Consider the following 18,845-nt stretch of genomic DNA (forward strand, 5'->3'; position numbering starts at 1 on the left):
GAATGGTGTTGCATCCCTTAATGAGGTGTGAGGTAAATACAAATTAAACAAGCCTGTAACAATGTGCTCTGAGAGTCGAGAAGCAAGTTCAGGGAGTGAGTGTTTTAATAAAATAAACAGAACATAATACAAAACAAGAAACACTAACAGCGCACAGACAGGAAATAGAAACAGGAACAATGACGTCTAGGGAAGGAACCAATGGGAGTGACATATATAGGGCAGGTAATCAAGGAGGTGATGGAGTCCAGGTGAGTGTCATAATGCGCAGATGCGCGTAACAATGGAGACAGGTGTGCGCCATAACGAGCAGCCTGGTGACCTAGAGGCCGGAGAGGGAGCACACGTGACAAATTCACACCATTTGACACAACAGCAGTGTTAGATTATGATTATGGTAGCTTTGTTTTCAGTTTATGTGCTACTAATCTGAATCAGTTATCGGGAGAGATACTACAGATTTGTCTGCATGTCCATTGTTTAATGTTGATTATTAATTGGCTGCCTAACTCAAATTATTAACTTCATCTGCTTAACAAAATCTATATTCTATGAAAAAATAAAAACTATGTTTTAAGTGAAAAGTCGGCGTTGGTCTGAACCTGAAAAAGGAAGGAAATTCACATGAGCACCAAAATGTCTATTCCACCCGCGTTGTGCCAAGGTTTTCCAGCACACAGCTTTGACCTACTACAGTAGCTATGTTGGTATTGTATTTCAAACTATGTGTAGGCAGGTTGCTTAGGATTCTAACCTTCTCAAACAGCCATTATTTTATTTATTTATTTAATTTAACCTTTGTTTAACTAGGCAAGTCAGTTAAGAACAAATTATTATTTACAATGACGGCCTACCAAAAGGAAAAAGGCCTCATTCGGGGACAGGGGCCTGGGATTTAAAAAAATATATTTAAAAAATGAACCTAACCTAAGCCTAATTCATTATTTTAGAGGTGCTTCCACATGAATGTGATTTGTACTGCATAACAAGGTAAACTAATTGCCATAATTTTTACACTGGAAGGTGATTATGCAACATTAAAAACTGGGTGGTTCGAGCCCAGAATACTGATTGGCTGAAAGTATACCACAAAAAAATATTTTTACTACTCTAATTACATTGGTAACCAGTTTATAATAGCAATAAGGCACCTCAGGGGTGTGTGGTATATGGCCAATATATCACGGCTAGGGGCTCTATCTAGGCACTCAACGTTGCGTTGTGCGTAAGAACAGCCCTCAGCCATGGAATATTGGCCATATACCATAACTCCTCGGGCCGTATTGCTTAATTATAATACAATATTATAATACAGCATAACACATCAATAGTTAAGTAAAAGTAAACAATAATGAGAAATGGCAACAGAAATGATGTAGTTAGTATTTATTTAATATTAGCGGATTTTCCAGAGGGGAAAAAAACAGCAACCCATTTAAGCCAGTAAACTGTAACATTTTTCCCTGTTCTTTCTTAACAAGACAATCGAGCAAGCTCCTGGAAAATACACAAATAATCAACATGTAGCCTACCCATTAAAACGGATCAAACATCATTTCTGACTGGATGACATCTAGCATTGCCGTGCTGTGGCCAATGCTTTTGTGACTCGCAATGCTCATGATCAGTCGCTCACCACTGGTCTATTTGCACACCAGTTGGCTGTCTAGGCCTAACTGGCGAGACTGACACATAGCCTACTACTAACATATATCTACTGTCTGTGTTTAATGTACCAGTAAAGGCTCAGCTTGGTTGTTGAATGTGATTCTTCAATAAGACGATTCTGGTCTCTAGAAAAAAAAATCAGAAACCTCCTAGGCTCACATACAGGCCTAGCTGACTAGCTGCTAGCTAATAGCCTACGCCAAATCAATTCAGACCTGCAAACTATTTAAACTGAGCTATATCAGAAAAAAACGGGCAAATCTGGAATACAATGTAAAGCATATTTTGTTAAATACGTATATTTAGGATTTTTGTTGTTGTTGAATGGTTTATGATTATTTGTTTTATGAGTCGTTATTGGAGATTAGTTTGTCTCAGAGATTAAAGGGAGAGAGTGAATGTCTGGCAGGAGGTCCTCTCAGAGAGGAGATAGCACCTTACGCTCAAGTCCACCAAAACACATCAGGTGGAACAGATTGGCGCAAATTTAGATTATGATACATTACATTAGATTACATCCAATCAAGTTGATTTGCAAATGTTAATCGACATTGGTGTCATATAGACTAATATGGTGGTACGGAGATATTAATTTAACATTAAGCTTTAATCAATGCCTATATTTGACCGGCCGTCTTATGTAGCAACGTTTTAAATGCTGAAGTGTTTTTTACATGGGATAAAAGTAGAGACCCAGAACTAGAGAATGTTATATCATACACTGCAGTTGAAGAACTGTGGGAAAGTAAATTCTGCTTTCAAAGTTGATAAACTGATATCCCCACTTTTGAGAAAATATCCCTTGAATATTTGGTACACCTACTGGAGAGCTGTTCTTTGTCTATACTCATTCAGCATCGTTCACACCCTCTTAAGCATTAGCCCCACCCACCCCTTTAAAGATTCACATGAGGTCATTTGCTAAACAAAGTGATTAGTTTAGTAAACAACCAATGATTTCACAACTAAAAGTGGTTAATGTAGTAGCCTACAATAAGGAAAAACTCCAGTTAAAAGTACACTTTATATAGTCCTTGGCCTGTATCTTATTCTGACTTTGGTGCAGGTCATGTTATTCTTCACATTACCATCTCTGGGAAACACACACTATATCAAATAAAGTAATTAGTTGATTTTTCACATGCACAGGATAGAGACACCGACATCTTGCTAAACGCCTACTTCACCCGCTTTGAGGATAACACAGTGCCACCGACGTGGCCCGCTACCAAGGACTGTGGGCTCTCCTTCCCCGTGGGGCCGACGTGAGTAAGACATTTAAGCGTGTTAACCCTCGCAAGGCTGTTGGCCCAGATGTCATCCCTAGCCGCGTCCTCAGAGCATGCACAGACCAGCTGGCTGGAATGTTTACAGACATATTCAATCTGACAGGCTGACCACACCGCTCGCGACGGTTTATAGAAGCAGGTACCCACGTGCCAACTCCTCATTGGTTATACCCACGTGGATGACTGAAAGACGAACGAGGTCAGTGGCGGTAATGCACCTAATTTATGAAAGTTGCCAATCGCAATTCAAGCGTCAAAGTAAAGAGAAGAAAAGGCCTGGAAGGAAGAGAGCTGACTAGAAACTATTCGGTTGACCATTTTATATGTGGATTAATTGGTGGAGTAGAGGACTTTGTGCATTTCAGGTAAAAAACAACTCAATGTTTATATCCCAGGACAAATTAGCTAGCAACAGAAAGCTAGCTAAATAGGACAAATTAGCTAGCAAGTGCAAGCTAACTAGCTAAATTGCCACAAATGTTTAATGCTTTTCGACCTGTCCCCAAATTAATATAATTGGTTCAGAGTTTGTTTTGATATTGTAACCTGCGTGTCGTGATCGCGTTTGGTGTGGGGAGACAAAATAAATGTATGGACGATGGTGCACGCGCGCCGCCGGTTTGGGTTCAGTGTCACACTATCCCAGTCCGCTGTCCCCACATGCTTCAAGATGTCCACCATTGTTCCTGTACCCAAGAAAGCAAAGGTAACTGAACTAAATGACTTATCGCTACGTAGCACTCACTTCTGTTATCATGAAGTGCTTTGAGAGACTAGTCAAGGATCATATCATCTCTACCTTACCTAACACTCTAGACCGACTTCAATTTGCTTACCGCCAAATAGGTCCACAGACGATGCAATTGCCATTGCACTGCACACTGCCCTATCCCATCTGGACAAGAGGAATAACTATGTAAGAATGCTGTTCATTGACTACAGCTCTGCATTCAACACCATATTACCCTACAAGCTCATCATTAAGCTCAAGGCCCTGGGTCTGAACCCCGCCCTATGCAACTGGGTCCTGGACATCCTGACGGGCCGCCCCCAGGTGTTGAAGGTATGAAACAACACCTCCACGTCGCTGATCCTTAACACTGGGGACCCCACAAAGATGTGTGCTCAGCTCCCTCCCGTACTCCCTGTTCACCCATGACTGCGTGGTCACGCACGCTTCCAATTCAATCATCAAGCTTGCAGACGACACAACAGTCATAGGCCTGATTACCAAAAATGAAGAGACAGCCTTCAGGGATGGGGTAAGGGACCTGGGAGTGTGGTGCCAGATAAATAACCTCTCACCCAACATCTTGGTGGAGAAGGTGGAAAGCTTCAAGTTCCAAAACAGACAGTGTGGTGAAGAAGGCACAACAGCGCCTCTTCAACCTCAGGAGGCTGAAGGAATTTAGCTTAGCACCTAAAACCCTCACAAATTCTTACAGTTGCACAATTGGGAGCATCCTATCGGGCTGTATCATCGCCTGGTACGGCAACTGCACTGCCCGCAACCGCAGCATCACCGGGGGCAAACTACCTGGGCTACAGGACACCTACGCCAAAAGATCATGAAGGACAACAACCACCCGAGCATAAGGCGAGGTCAGCACAGGTGCATCAAAGCTGGGACCGAGAGACTGAAAAACAGCTTCTATCTCAAGGCCATTAGATTGTTAAATAGCCATCACTAGCACATTAGAGGCTGCTGCCCTATAAACATAGACATAAAATGACTGTCCACTTTAATAATGGAACACTAGTCACTTTGATAATGTTTACATATTTTGCATTACTCATCTCATATGTATATATTGTATTCTATCCTTTTCTTCTGTATCTTAGTCTATGCCGCACTGAAATTGCTTATCCAAATATTTAAATATTCTTAATTCCATCCCATTGCTTCAGATTTGTGTGTGTTGTGTGTATTGTTGTGAAATTGTAAGATATTACTATACTGTTGGAGCTAGAAACACAAGCATTTCGCTACACCCCGCATTAACATCTGCTAAACACGTATATGTGACAAATACAATTTGATTTGATTTAAACAGTACAGTGACATGGTTACTTGCAAAGTAGCAATATTCAAAACAGAAAGTGTCCAGTTAAAAATATTTTTGAAATATTTTATAATTATTAGATGGCACTTACCTGACATGCTTGTCTAAATTGATGGGTCATGTGAAGAAATCCTATAACTACCCCCAGCCACATCTAGCTATGTGGATGGTCCCAATTGTCTTGACATGTACACATGTTCCTGAAACACAATAAAGGCGGTAATCACCAGACACACATGGCTAACATAATGGGTCATGTAACCATCTGGCAAAGTGTTTTGTTTAGACATAATACCAACTCATACTACTACCAACCAATTCAAACATTGTCATAGCTGTAGTAGGGATCTGCAGGTAGCTAAAGTCAACCAACCAGGTTCAATGTTAGCTAGCTATTATTAGACTATAACTAAGACTGATTCAAACAATATTTGTACATGTAACGTGTTCAGTTGGTACATGTAACGTTAGCTAGCGAGCCAGCAAGCTAATGTTGGCTAGCTAGCTAACAGTACGCTTTAACTTGCAATGAAAACGACTTTCTGGCAAAATTAGAAACATGTAATAATCTGAAAATGTAGCTAGACTCTTAACATTATATATTAAAAAAAATGTGCGGTAGAAAGTAGTATCAACACATACTGAGCAGCTCACGTTATAAACAGAAGCATGCTACATGGCAGACCAATCCAAACTCATCTCCCGGCATGTTCAGTCCATCCACGATCTCAGCCAATCATGGCTAGCGGGATGGTTTCTGTTTTTTTCCGTGGCTGAATCAACTTGGCTCGTAATTTAACAATTTTATTTGTATTTACGGATGGAATACAAGTTTGTTATTAAAAAATGCATTTTGATTTAAAAATACGTATACGTTCAAATTCCTCTCCTGTGAAGTAGTGACGTGCGACACACGCCTAGTTTCCAGAAAAACGTCACATATATTTCACCTGTATAGGCTGGTGTGACAGGTCTGGTGTGACAGGGCTGTGTGTGTGTGTGTGTGTGTGTGTGTGTGTGTGTGTGTGTGTGTGTGTGTGTGTGTGTGTGTGTGTGTGTGTGTGTGTGTGTGTGTGTGTGTGTGTGTGTGTGTGTGTGTGTGTGTGTGTGTGTGTGTGTGTTTTTTTCCGCTGTGTGTGCGTTCGTGCTGTGTGTGTGTATGTGTTTGTGTACGGACTTGCATGGCTCTCTATGCTCATGCGTGCCTGTGTGTGTGCTCATTTCTTCTCTCTGATGACTAGCTGACTGCTGCAAGCAAGGGTTCAGCTGGAATCAGTCAGCTTTTCGCATCATCAAACACTGTGATGAAATCGCAGAACCCCCATTATGCCGTTTAGATGTGCGATGGGAGATGATTCATATCGGAGGCTTTGTTCTGGGCCCTCATTATTATTTGTCTTTGCTATGCAGACAGCCGTATCCCTCTACCTTTCTGACATCTCATTTATTTACATATGTTTTGGGTGTGTAGGTGCAAAGTGAGGGATTCATGACTTCGGCTGTGTCTTAAATGGTACCCTATTCCCTTTGGGCTAAAAGTAGTGCAATAATGGGGTGCCATTTGGGACGCAGACGTGGTCTCCTGCTTAAAGCTAGAATCCTTAGTTGCTACATCCATTTTTGGACTTAGAAATCAATTATATGCAGTCCATTCGGAAAGTATTCCGACCCCTTGACTTTTCCACATTTTGCTATGTTACAGCCTTATTCTAAAATGTATTTAATAAATGTTTTTCCTCATCAATCTACACACAATACCCCATAATGACAAAGCAAAAACAGGTTTATAGACATTCTTGCAAATTTATTAAAATGAAGTATTCAGACCCTTTGCAATGAGACTTGAAATTGAGCTCAGGTGCATCTTATTTCCATTGATCATTCTCTAGATGTTTCTAAAACTTTATTGGAGTACACCTGTGTTAAATTCAATTAATTGGACATGATTTGGAAAGCACACACCTGTCTATATAAGGTCTCACAGTTGACAGTGCATGTCAGAGCAAAAACCAAGCCATGAGGTCAAAGTAATTGTCCGTAGAGCTCCGAGAGGATTGTGTCGAGGCACAGATCTGGGGAAGGGTACCAAAACATGTCTGCAGCATTGAAGTCCCGATGACATAGAACCCGATGGTCACTCTGGCAGAGCTCCAGAGTACCTCTGTGGAGATGGGAGAACCTTCCAGAAGGACAACCATCTCTGCAGCACTCCATCAATACCAATCAGGCCTTAATGGTAGAGTGGCCAGACGGAAGCCACTCCTCAGTAAAAGACATATGACAGCCCGCTTGGACTTTGCCGAAAGGCACCAATAGACAATAGAAACAAGATCCTCTGGTCTAATGAAACCAAGATTGAACTCTTTGGACTGAATGCCAAGCGTCACGTCTAGAGGAAACCTGGCACCATCCCTACAGTTAGCATGGTGGTGGCAACATCATGCTTAGGGGATGTTTTTCAGCGGCAGGGACTGGGAGACCAGTCAGGATTGAGGCAAAGATGATTGGAGCAAAGACCCTTGATGAAAACCTGCTCCAGAGCGCTCAGGACCTCAGACTAGGGTGAAGGTTCACCTTCCAACAGGACAGCAACCCTAAGCACACAGCCAAGACATCGCTGGAGTGGCTTCGGGACAAGTCTCTGAATGTCCTTGAGTGGCCCAGCCAGAACCCGGAGTTGAACTTGTTCAAACTCTGGAGATAACTGAAAATAGATAGATTTTGAGAGGATCTGCAGAGAAGAATGGGAGAAACTCCCCAAATACAGGTGTGCCAAGCTTGTAGCGTCATACCCAAGAAGACACGAGGCTGTAATTGCTGCCAAAGGTGCTTCAACAAAGTACTGAGTAAAGGGTCTGAATATTTATGTAAATGTGATATTTGAGTTTTTTATTTTTATAATTTTGAAAAAATACATTTTAGAATATTAATTTGTAATATGTCAAGGGGTCTGAATACTTTCCAAATGCACAGTATATACCCATTCATTCTTGAAGAATATAACTTGCAATGTCTCATGAGTTTAGTTCAACTGTCGTACCCTATCAGGACCCAAAATATAAGCAAGTTTAACTCCAGTGTTTGTTACAAAGTAAATGTAAACCAACTCTGAACATGGTTAAAACTATCATTTTGATATCATGGATGGTCAGTCCTTTCTTACGTAGCTCTCGCTTTGAGTTTAAGAGTGGTTACATTTCTCAAGCCCCCCCCCCAGTCATCAACATAAATATTAATGTTTCTACACTTCCTTATAATGGTAGTTTATGAGACCAGTTGCTCCCTTAACTCCCGCTCTGGTGCTCAGCACCCTGCAATGAAATTAAGTCACAGAGCTTCATAACCAGGTTACCATGGATACACTAAAAGCACTGTAGCTATACCTCCTCTTTGCTGCTGTATAATAAATTGGAAAAGGCACTATGGGCCAACATATCTCAACGGTTATTACTACAAAAGAGGACGGCCAATACATCATGAAAAAGATGGATTAAATGGATCAGTAGACTAGGTGTGTGTCTGTGTGTCTGTGTCTGTCTTTTTCCACGTGTGTGCCGGTGCATTGGTGCATGTGCATGTCCTCTTCTAACCTCTTGAGATTAATTTCATACTTTTAAGAGAAGTGGAATCACAATCTATGATGTATGTACTGTGCTGATAATTACAACGCAGTCAATTTCAGGCTGTTGTGAATTCAGTGTATGCAATTGTATGATAAATTTAAACGCTACACTCACTGAAATTATAGCCCTTTCAGTAACTCAAATGACTTCAATTTTAATCAATGGACCAACCACAATTGAGGGGATTGTCATAAAGACCACACACACAAAATGAAATAGTAGCTGAAAGGGTAATTGAATGAGTTGATCTGTAGAGTACACCCCAGGTCACACACTCATTCCACCTCAGAGCCAAATCTCAAATTACAATCTGCACGGCCACAAAGCAGACACTATTTTTTTCCCTCTCATCAAATGAATATCCAGTTGAATCACATTGTTCGAGTACAACAATACGCCATCTGGTAGTGATGGGGAGGAACATCAATACAGTGGTATATCGCAATATTTTTGGGGGTGATATTATATTGATTCTCTGACGAGTATAAAAAAGGTAGTTAACGTTAGCTAGTGCTTGTCGGCTGTACCTTCACCATAACTCTGATATTTCTTCTTCCATAACTTGATTTCTGCAATATTTTTAATATGACTTATCGAAACTTGTTTTCTCTTGTCCCTCTGCAGCAGACAGACTTATGGTGAGAAATATGTTTGGAACATCAAATCGCAATATACTGTATATTTACAATACATATAGAATCGTGATGCATATAGATTCACAATACATATCATATCGGGACCTAAGTATCATTATAATATCGTATCGTGAGGTCCCTGGCAATTCTCAGCCCTACTGTCTGCAAAGATTCATATTTAGTATTAACTCTGACAGATGCTGCTAAAGTTGGTAGTAGTGACACATTTGGAATTCCCCCTGTTCTATTATTTCTGGCAACAGAGACCCTCTTTATGTCTGAAACAATACTGTTTCTTATTTCGCTGGAAGAAAAATTAGGACCCATAACTGAATCAGGGACCAGTAGCATATCTGCTTTATTGGAATATCTTGTTTTCTTTTTGCCCCAAAGCCTCCAGACTAAATTTCTGAAGGTTAAAACCAATCATAGATTAATGTAGTACAGAGATCGTACTGAAAGGGCTGAATGGAAAAAAGAGGGTCCATTTTATGGTTAGTTTTTCTCTGGATTGGGCCAAGTAGAGACATACTCCTATGTCAGCCTAATCCAAGGCTTTATTTCATCTTTCAAGACAAGCCTAGTGGCAGCACTCCCCCTTTCCCACATCAGTCAGCGGCTTCATTAATAAGTGCATCGATGTCACCACAGTGACTGTACATACATATCCCAACTAGAAGCCATGGATTATAGGCAACATCCGCACTGAGCTAAAGGCTAGAGATGCCGTTTTCAAGGAGTGGGACACTAACACGGACGCTTATAAGAAATCCTGCTACGCCTTCCAATGAACCATCAAATAGGCAAATTGTCAGTACGGGACTAAGATTGAATCCTACTACTCTGACATTGACGCTTGTCAAACTATCCCAGATTACAAAGGGAAACCCAGCCGCGAGCTGCCCCGTGACTCGAGACTCCCAAACGAGCTAAATGCCTTCTATGCTCCCTTCGAGGCAAGCAACACCGAATCATTTGTGTGAGCACCAGCTGTTCCGGACGACTGTGTGATCACACTCTCCATAGCCGATGTGAGTAAGGCCTTAAAACAGGTTAACAATTACAAGGCCACAGGATCAGATGAATTACTAGGACACATACTCAGAGCATGCGCTGACCAGCTGGCAAGTGTCTTCACTGACATTTTCAACCTCTTGCTGACCCAGTCTTTTAATACCTACATACCCCAGCAGACCACCATAATCAATGTGCCCAAGAATGCCAAGGTAACCTGTCTAAATGACTATTGCCCCGTAGCACTCACATCTGTAGCTATGAAATGCTTTGAAAGGCTGTTCACATCAACACCATCATCCTAGACACCCTGGACCCAAAGCAAATAGCATACCGGCCCAAATGATCCACATATGACTCAATCTCTATTGCCTTCCACACTGCCCTTTCCCACATGGACAAAAGGAACACCTACGTGAGAATGCTGTTCATTGACTACAGCTCAGTGTTAAACACCATAGTGTCCACTAAGCTAAGGACCTGGGACTGAACACCTCCCTCTGCAACTGGATCCTGGATTTCCTGACAGTACGCCCCCAGGGAGTGAGGTTAGGCAACAACACCTCTGCATGCTGACCTTCAACACAGGAGCCCCTCAGGGATGTATGCTTAGTCCTATCCTGTACTTCATGTTGACCCACTACTGAGTGGCCGCGCACAACTCCATCACCATCATTAAGTTTGCAGATGACACAATGAGACAACCTATAGGGAGGTGGTCAGAGACATGGCAGTGTGGTGCCAGGACAACAACCTCTCCCTCAACGTTAGCAAGACTAAAAAGCTGATTGTAGACTACAGGAAACGAAGGTCCGAGCACACCCCCATTCACATTGACGGGGCTGTAGTGGGTCGAGAACTTCAAGTTCCTCTGTGTCCACATCACTATGGATCTAACATGGTCCAAACACACCAACGGTCATGAAGTAACACAACAGTGCATCTTCCCCCTCAAGAGGCTGAAAAGATTTGGCATGCGCCCTCCGCTGTGCCATTGAGAGCATCTTGACTGGCTCCATCAACGCTGGTATGGCAACTGCTCAATTAGTATTTGGTAGCATTGCCTTTAAATGATTTAACTTGGGTCAAACATTTTGTGCAGCCATCCACAAGCTTCCCACAATAAGTTGGGTGAATTTTGGCCCATTCCTCCTGACAGAGCTGGTGTAACTGAGTCAGGTTTGTAGGCCTCCTTACTCGCACACGCTTTGTCCGTTCTGTCCACAAAGTTTCTATAGGATTGAGGTCAAGGCTTTGTGATGGCCACTCCAATACCTTGACTTTGTTGTCCTTAAGCCATTTTACCACAACTTTGGAAGTATGCTTGGGGTCATTGGAAGACCCATTTGCGACCAAGCTTCAACTTCCCGACTGATGTCTTGAGATGTTGCTTCAATATATCCACATAAATGTCCTCCCTCATGATGCCATCTATTTTGTTATGTGCACCAGTCCCTCCTGCAGCAATGCACTCCCACAACATGATGCTGCCACCCCTGTGCTTCACGGTTGGGATGGTGTTCTTCTGCTTGCAAGCCTCCCCATTTTTCCTCCAAACATAACAATGGTCATAATGGCCACACAGTTCTATTTTTGTTTCATCAGACCAGAGGACATTTCTCCAAAAAGTATGATCTTGCCCCATGTGCTGTTGCAAACTGGCTTTTATATGGCAGTTTTGGGGCAGTGGATTTTTCCTTGCTGAGCGGCCTTTCAGGTTATGTCGATATAGGACTCGTTTTACTGTGGATATAGATACTTTTGTACCTGTTTCCTTCAGCATCTTCACAACGTCCTTTGCTGTTGTTTTGGGATTGATTTGCACTTTTCGCACCAAAGTACGTTCACCTCTAGGAGACAGAACGTGTCTCCTTCCTGAGCGGTATGACAGCTGACAAGGACGAACCAGACTTGTGGAGGTCTACAATTTTTTTTCTGAGATCTTGGCTGATTTCTTTTGATTTTCTCTTGATGTCAAGCAAAGAGGCACTGAGTTTGAAGGTAGGCCTTGAAATACATCCACAGGTACACCGACAAATTGACTCAAATTATGTCAATTAGCCTATCAGAAGCTTCTAAAGCCATGACATTTTCAGGGATTTTCCAAGCTGTTTAAAGGCACAGTCAACTTAGTGTATGTAAACTTCTGACCCACTGGTACAGTGAATTTTAAGTGAAATAATCTGTCTAAGGAATTGTTGGAAAAAGTACTTGTGTCATTCACAAAGTAGATGTCCTAACCAAGAAATGTGTGGAGTGGTTGAAAAATGAGTTCTAATGACTCCAACCTAAGTGTATGTAAACTTCCGACTTCAACTGTACATAGATTGATTCAGAAAAAAATTGATTGCAAATCATTCAGTTTAATAAGGTAGTTTGCCACTTAAGTCAATCAGCTCTGTTATCAGTAAATGCATCATGTACTGAGTGGTTTAGTAAATGACATGAATAACTGAATGAACAACTGAGTCTGTTATTTCTCTCTTAGATCACAGCCTTTGTCATGCTCTCAGGCACAAAGTACGCCTTTCACTCCCTTTGTTGTGAAATTAATACGGAGTGTTTTAATGCATCACAACATTTACAGTACTGATATAGACTCTTCTCCCTTGTGCCATTAGAGAAGCACCTGTCTCTGTTCTGCTAAGATCCATCTCAGTACTACACTACAGTCTATAAGAGAAATTCTCTCAGGGCGACCAGCCCCGTCACCCCAGCTGTTTTATTTACAATGAAGAATTATCTCAATCCACGCACAGAATATTCAATGTACCTACAGTACAGAAGGCTTAATTTCTAACAGTTTGTTTATTGACTAGGAATGATTATCCCAATACAGGCACAGTGTATTCCTATTTACTTAGACTGTTATTCATTTAAAACAGTTTGCCTTTGGATTAATCAAACAATTTGATGTTTACCTCATATTTAAATATGTGCTAAGGTCATTTTATAGTGTATTTCTGTCAAAAGTGAGAGAAACATTTTGGAAGACAGTTCAGAATTGCAAAGACCATGTAAGGAGAGGAATCTGTCTCCAAGACGAAACAGTGTTCTGTCTCCACAGAGCCAGTTGTATTTCCTGCCTCGCTCCAATCTGCTCTCAATCCAAACCTTGTCTGAGTGAAGCAGCTGGTTGGCATGGAAACCATGTAGCCTGTTTTAATTTCTCTCACGATGTGAGTAATGCTAACACAACACTGAACACAACTAAAGAGAGGTGGGCCATTTAAGCTTCAGACATGGCAATCATCTTGGAGAATTATTACATTTTGATGTCATCATTTTAAATTTAGGCTACAGCTTAAAACATTGCTAGAAAGCACTTCTAAGAAGGAATTCCCATGTTCTCATTATGCTGCATGTAAGAAAATGTAATTATTGTACTTATCAGTAAACATTGTGCATGACATTAGTCTTTCAGAAACACACACACAAACATATAAATAAACGAACAAAATCAATGATGCATTTTCTCTGACTCACATTTGGCTCAGACTAAAATGAGGATGAGTCACTGCTAGGTTAGAGTATCTGTTTCCTGGTCAGTCATTCTTTAATAGCCAATGAGGTGAGGACATCTCCTCCAAAGCTTGTCACTGAGGAATACCAACTGCCTATGCAATATAAATCTCTGCTCCCGTAGTCAGCAGTCTCATGGTGGCGGTAGGAACCCGGGCTTATGCACAGAGACACCTGATTATGTCAAGTTGCTGAACTGCACTGGGATTTGACACTCTTGAGATTTTTTTGTCACTTTAGCTGACATTAATTTGAGTTATATGGTTACACGGCCGTAGAGTTCATACTGACAGCTGACTCTCTCCTATTGTTTGTTGGGTCTCTCGGTGTAAATGTCTTCCGTCTGCTGGCTATCAGAAATGGCACATAATACCTTGTGGACCTGAGGGCTGGGCCAGTGTTAAGCGTGGGCACACTCTGAGCTTCTGATTCACTGTGTGAATAACGCCTGATGTGGAAATAACAACAGAGTGCTATATACAGTGGGGCAAAAAAGTATTTAGTCAGCCACCAATTGTGCAAGTTCTCCCACTTAAAAAGATGAGAGAGGCCTGTAATTTTCATCATAGGTACACTTCAACTATGACAGACAAAATGAGAAAAAAAATCCAGAAAATCACATTGTAGGATTTTTTATTTATTTATTTGCAAATTATGGTGGAAAATAAGTATTTGATCCATAACAAAAGTTAATCTCAATACTTTGTTATATACCCGTTGTTGGCAATGACAGAGGTCAAACGTTTTCTGTAAGTCTTCACGAGGTTTTCACACATATCTTCTGCAGATCTCCTCTAGAGCAGTGATGTTTTGGGCCTGTTGCTGGGCAACACAGAATTTCAACTCCCTCCAAAGATTTTCTATGGGGTTGAGATCTGGAGACTGGCTAGGCCACTCCAGGACCTTGAAATGCTTCTTACAAAGCCACTCCTTCGTTGCCTGGGCGGTGTGTTTGGGATCATTGTCATGCTGAAAGACCCAGCCACGTTTCATCTTCAATGCCCTTGCTGATGGAAGGAGGTTTTCACTCAAAATCTCACGATACATGGCCCCATTCATTCTTTCCTTTACACGAATCAGTCGTCTTGGTCCCTTTGCAGAAAACAGCCCCAAAGCTTGATGTTTCCACCCCCATGCTTCACAGTAGGTATGATGTTCTTTGGATGCAACTCAGCATTCTTTGTCCTCCAAACACGACGAGTTTAGTTTTTACCAAAAAGTTATATTTTGGTTTCATCTGACCATATGACATTCTCTCAATCTTCTTCTGGATCATCCAAATGCTCTCTAGCAAACTTCAGACGGGCCTGGACATGTACTGGCTTAAGCAGGGGGAGATGCCTGGCACTGCAGGATTTGAGTCCCTGGCGGCGTAGTGTGTTACTGATGGTAGGCTTTGTTACTTTGGTCCCAGCTCTCTGCAGGTTATTCACTAGGTCCCCTCGTGTGGTTCTGGGATTTTTGCTCACCATTCTTGTGATCATTTTGACCCCACGGGGTGAGATCTTGCGCGGAGCTCCAGATCGAGGGAGATTATCAGTGGTCTTGTATGTCTTGTATTTCCTAATAATTGCTCCCACAGTTGATTTCTTCAAACCAAGCTGCTTACCTATTGCAGATTCAGTCTTCCCAGCCTGGTGCAGGTCTACAATTTTGTTTCTGTTGTCCTTTGACAGCTCTTTGGTCTTGGCCATAGTGGAGTTTTGAGTGTGACTGTTTGAAGTTGTGGACAGGTGTCTTTTATACTGATAACAAGTTCAAACAGGTGCCATTAATACAGGTAATGAGTGGAGGACAGAGGAGCCTCTTAAAGAAGAAGTTACAGGTCTGTGAGAGCCAGAAATCTTGCTTGTTTGTAGGTGACCAAATACTTATTTTCCACCATAATTTGCAAATAAATTTATTAAAAATCCTACAGTGTGATTTTCTGGATTTTTTTCTCATTGTGTCTGTCATAGTTGAAGTGTACCTATGTATCTCATCTTTTTAAGTGGGAGAACTTGCACAATTGGTGGCTGACTAAATACTTTTTTGCCCCACTGTATATGGGGAGTTTTCAGGAAGGTGATAGAGTACAGGTGTGCCTGATGAGGCACAGTGTATGTAATGATCATATCAAAATCACATTTTATTTGTCACATGCCCCAAATACAACAGGTGTAGACCTTACAGTGAAATGCTTACTTACAAGCCCTTAACCAACAATGCTTTAAGAAGTTTTCAAGAAAAAAAGTTAAAAAATAAAGAAGTTAAAAATAGAAAAGAAAAAGTAACAAATAATTAAACAGCAGCAGTAAAATTACAATATCAAGGCAGGGGGTACCGGTACAGAGTCTATGTGCAAGGGACTGGTTAGTCTATGTAATTGAGGTAATATGTACATGTAGGTAGAGTTTAAGTGACTATGCATAGATAATAAACAGAGAGTAACAGCAGTGTAAAAGAGGGGTCTGGGTAGACATTTGATTAGCTGTTCAGGGGTCTTATGGCTTGGAGGTAGAAGCTGTTAATAAGCCTTTGTACCTAGACTTGGTGCTCCGGTACAGCTTGCCATGCGGTAGCAGAGAGAACAGTCTATGACTAGGGTGGCTTGAGTCTTTGACAATTTTTAGGGCCTTCCTCTGACATCACCTGGTATAGAGGTCCTGGATGGCAGAAAGCTTGGTCCTAGTGATGTACTGGGACATATTTACTACCCTCTGTACTGCCTTGTGGTCGGAGGCCAAGCAGTTACCATACCAGGCAGTGATGCAACCAGTTAGGATGCTCTTGATGGTGCAGCTGTAGAACCTTTTGAGGATCAGAAAGGGGAAGGGCCCAGTCAAGATCACACGGTGGCGCCGCTCCTAGTTAAATCAACTTTGAAGTGTGAAGTCCCCAGTGAGTTCCTCATGCGAATGTAGCCTTACTACCTTCTTAGGCCATTCCGGACCAACTTAGAGCGTTTGTCAAAGCAAGGCGTTGTGCATGCCACAGACAGCACACCCTCTGGGCTATAAATCCCTTCGAAAAGGCTGATAAAGAGGATGAAAAGCTGCCGAGAGAGGATGGGCTTGTGAGATAAGATGTTCATGCAGTGTTGTGGCATTTAAAAGGATCTGTGTTGTGAGGTGAGGTCACCTGGTATTCCTCACTGTTTGAGATCTGGGCCCATCACAAAACGTATTGGTGTATGACTGCTGATCTAGGATCAGGTTAGTATTTTAGATCATAATGGAGAAGATTATATATGAACAGGGAGGTCCTGATCCTAGATCATCACTCCTACTCTGAGACACTTTGTGAATAGGAGCCCAAATCCTTGAGCCACTCCTTCAAGGATTCCACTGTATCCTTCACCTGTCCCTGATGATGTCACAGATCAAATCCACTTTGACACGGTCTGGGATGCCTGTATCCCAGTGCTTTTGAGAAATATACTGCTTGCTTAAGCTTTTCTGGAGGAAAACCATGTAACGTAAATTTCAAGGCAGAGATTCATCTCTCTCTGCAGGATGAAAATCAATAACCTTTCAAGTGGGAGTCAATGCAGAAACAAATAGCTAACAAACCCGGGTCGTAAATTAGCACGGGCTCCTTGCACACGTTGGTTGTAAAGAGAAGAGATGGTGCTTAAGTATTCTGTTGGCTCATGTCACTTTACAGGATTGGCCTGCTCCAGGGTAATGTAATGGTCAGAGAGCTGAAGAACTTTGAATCTTGTAAGGCCATGTTGCCTGAGGAAAGCCATTCATTGCAGGAGAATTGGATGATAGACCTATGTAGATACTTTAAGTAATGGATATTGTCTGTGAATCTGGGAGGCAAATGGCAATAACAATGGGAATTGGATGGGAATTGTTCTCTCTCCATGTTTCAGCATCACAGACAGTTTGTCCTTCCCTCGCCTCACCAACTCTTCCTCTTTCTCTTGGGGCTAGCTGATGCCGGGCTTCTTTGACGTCACGTACATCCATAACAGACCTCATGCACCTATGGAAGTTTCAATGCTTTGAATTATGTTGTAGAATCATGGTTTCACCCAACAGTGTTTTCTGTTGGTTATTCTCCCTGAATGCTCTCAATGACGAATGAGTAGGGTGTCCAAATAAATGGATGGATAAAAACACATCACGAGGTATATCTTGTCGTACTGGAGTGGAAACACATTTCCAGCGCAAAAATATGCAATTATGTTGTTATGATAATGTATAATATTTTATTAAACATTTATCAGGAAAATCTTAATCAGAGCACATTCACTTATGTGTAGGCTACGTTCTCCCATGCCCCTAAACTGATGACTAGCACTTTGGGACCTTTTTATTTGATTAGACTTGAACTCAGATATGAGGAGTGCTTGCTCTGGTTCTGGTCCACCTAAGTGCACTCAATCCATTCTGGAACCACACCCACGTACAATGTAATGCCACTATACTTTTTAGAAACTGTCTATCCTTCCCAGAGCTCACAAAATGTCATTTTCGGGGGTTCCATGGCGTTTATAGGCTGTAAGGGGAAGATAAAGTGAGGCCGGTTGTCTCTTTAAATCAACGCTGCAGTGTTGATGTGCCCTCGAGCTGAGATGTTATTAAGAACCATTTCCACCTCTGCGGCAGGAAACCTTACCAAATAGGCGCACAAGAGCTCATCAGACGACGTAGCCTACCGAGTGAAACCCATTCCCATGGTTACTTGTGCTCTTTGGTCGCTACAAATCTTGGAGAGAGAGGCAATGTGTCAATCTTACAAGCTACTGGAGTGATACTTTTCATCCTCTCTCTAGCGAATGGCATTATTCAATTTGTATTTTGTCCTTTTTTATTCCATCCGCAGAACTCCGTGGCAGTCGCCGCAATCCATTTACCGCTGGCTGGTACGCCTAACCCCTCTGCGTTGCAATCTGTTGATAACTCGACTTGCAAGCTGCAGTTTATTGTCTTTCGAAATGGGAAACTCTTTCCTTGCACAGGGAATTCGTCAAACCTTGCAGATGATGGGAAACGTAGGAGCGTTTCGACACCAGTTGCTTTCACCAAATTAGGTAAGAGG

The 18,845-nt window shown here is 41.9% G+C and overlaps 1 protein-coding gene across 1 annotated transcript in view; it reads left to right on the forward strand.

Annotated features, from left to right (window-relative positions):
• The window catches only part of LOC135512444 (adhesion G protein-coupled receptor A3-like), a 268,454-nt gene that overhangs the window by 176,375 nt on the left and 73,234 nt on the right, over nucleotides 1-18,845 (forward strand). Inside the window, exon 13 of the mRNA XM_064934473.1 lies at nucleotides 18,630-18,837. Coding sequence (XP_064790545.1) covers nucleotides 18,630-18,837 — 208 coding nt within the window. The remainder of the gene's footprint in view (nucleotides 1-18,629; nucleotides 18,838-18,845) is intronic.

This window comes from Oncorhynchus masou, chromosome 24 (assembly GCF_036934945.1).
Source record: "Oncorhynchus masou masou isolate Uvic2021 chromosome 24, UVic_Omas_1.1, whole genome shotgun sequence".
NCBI lineage: Eukaryota > Metazoa > Chordata > Actinopteri > Salmoniformes > Salmonidae > Oncorhynchus > Oncorhynchus masou.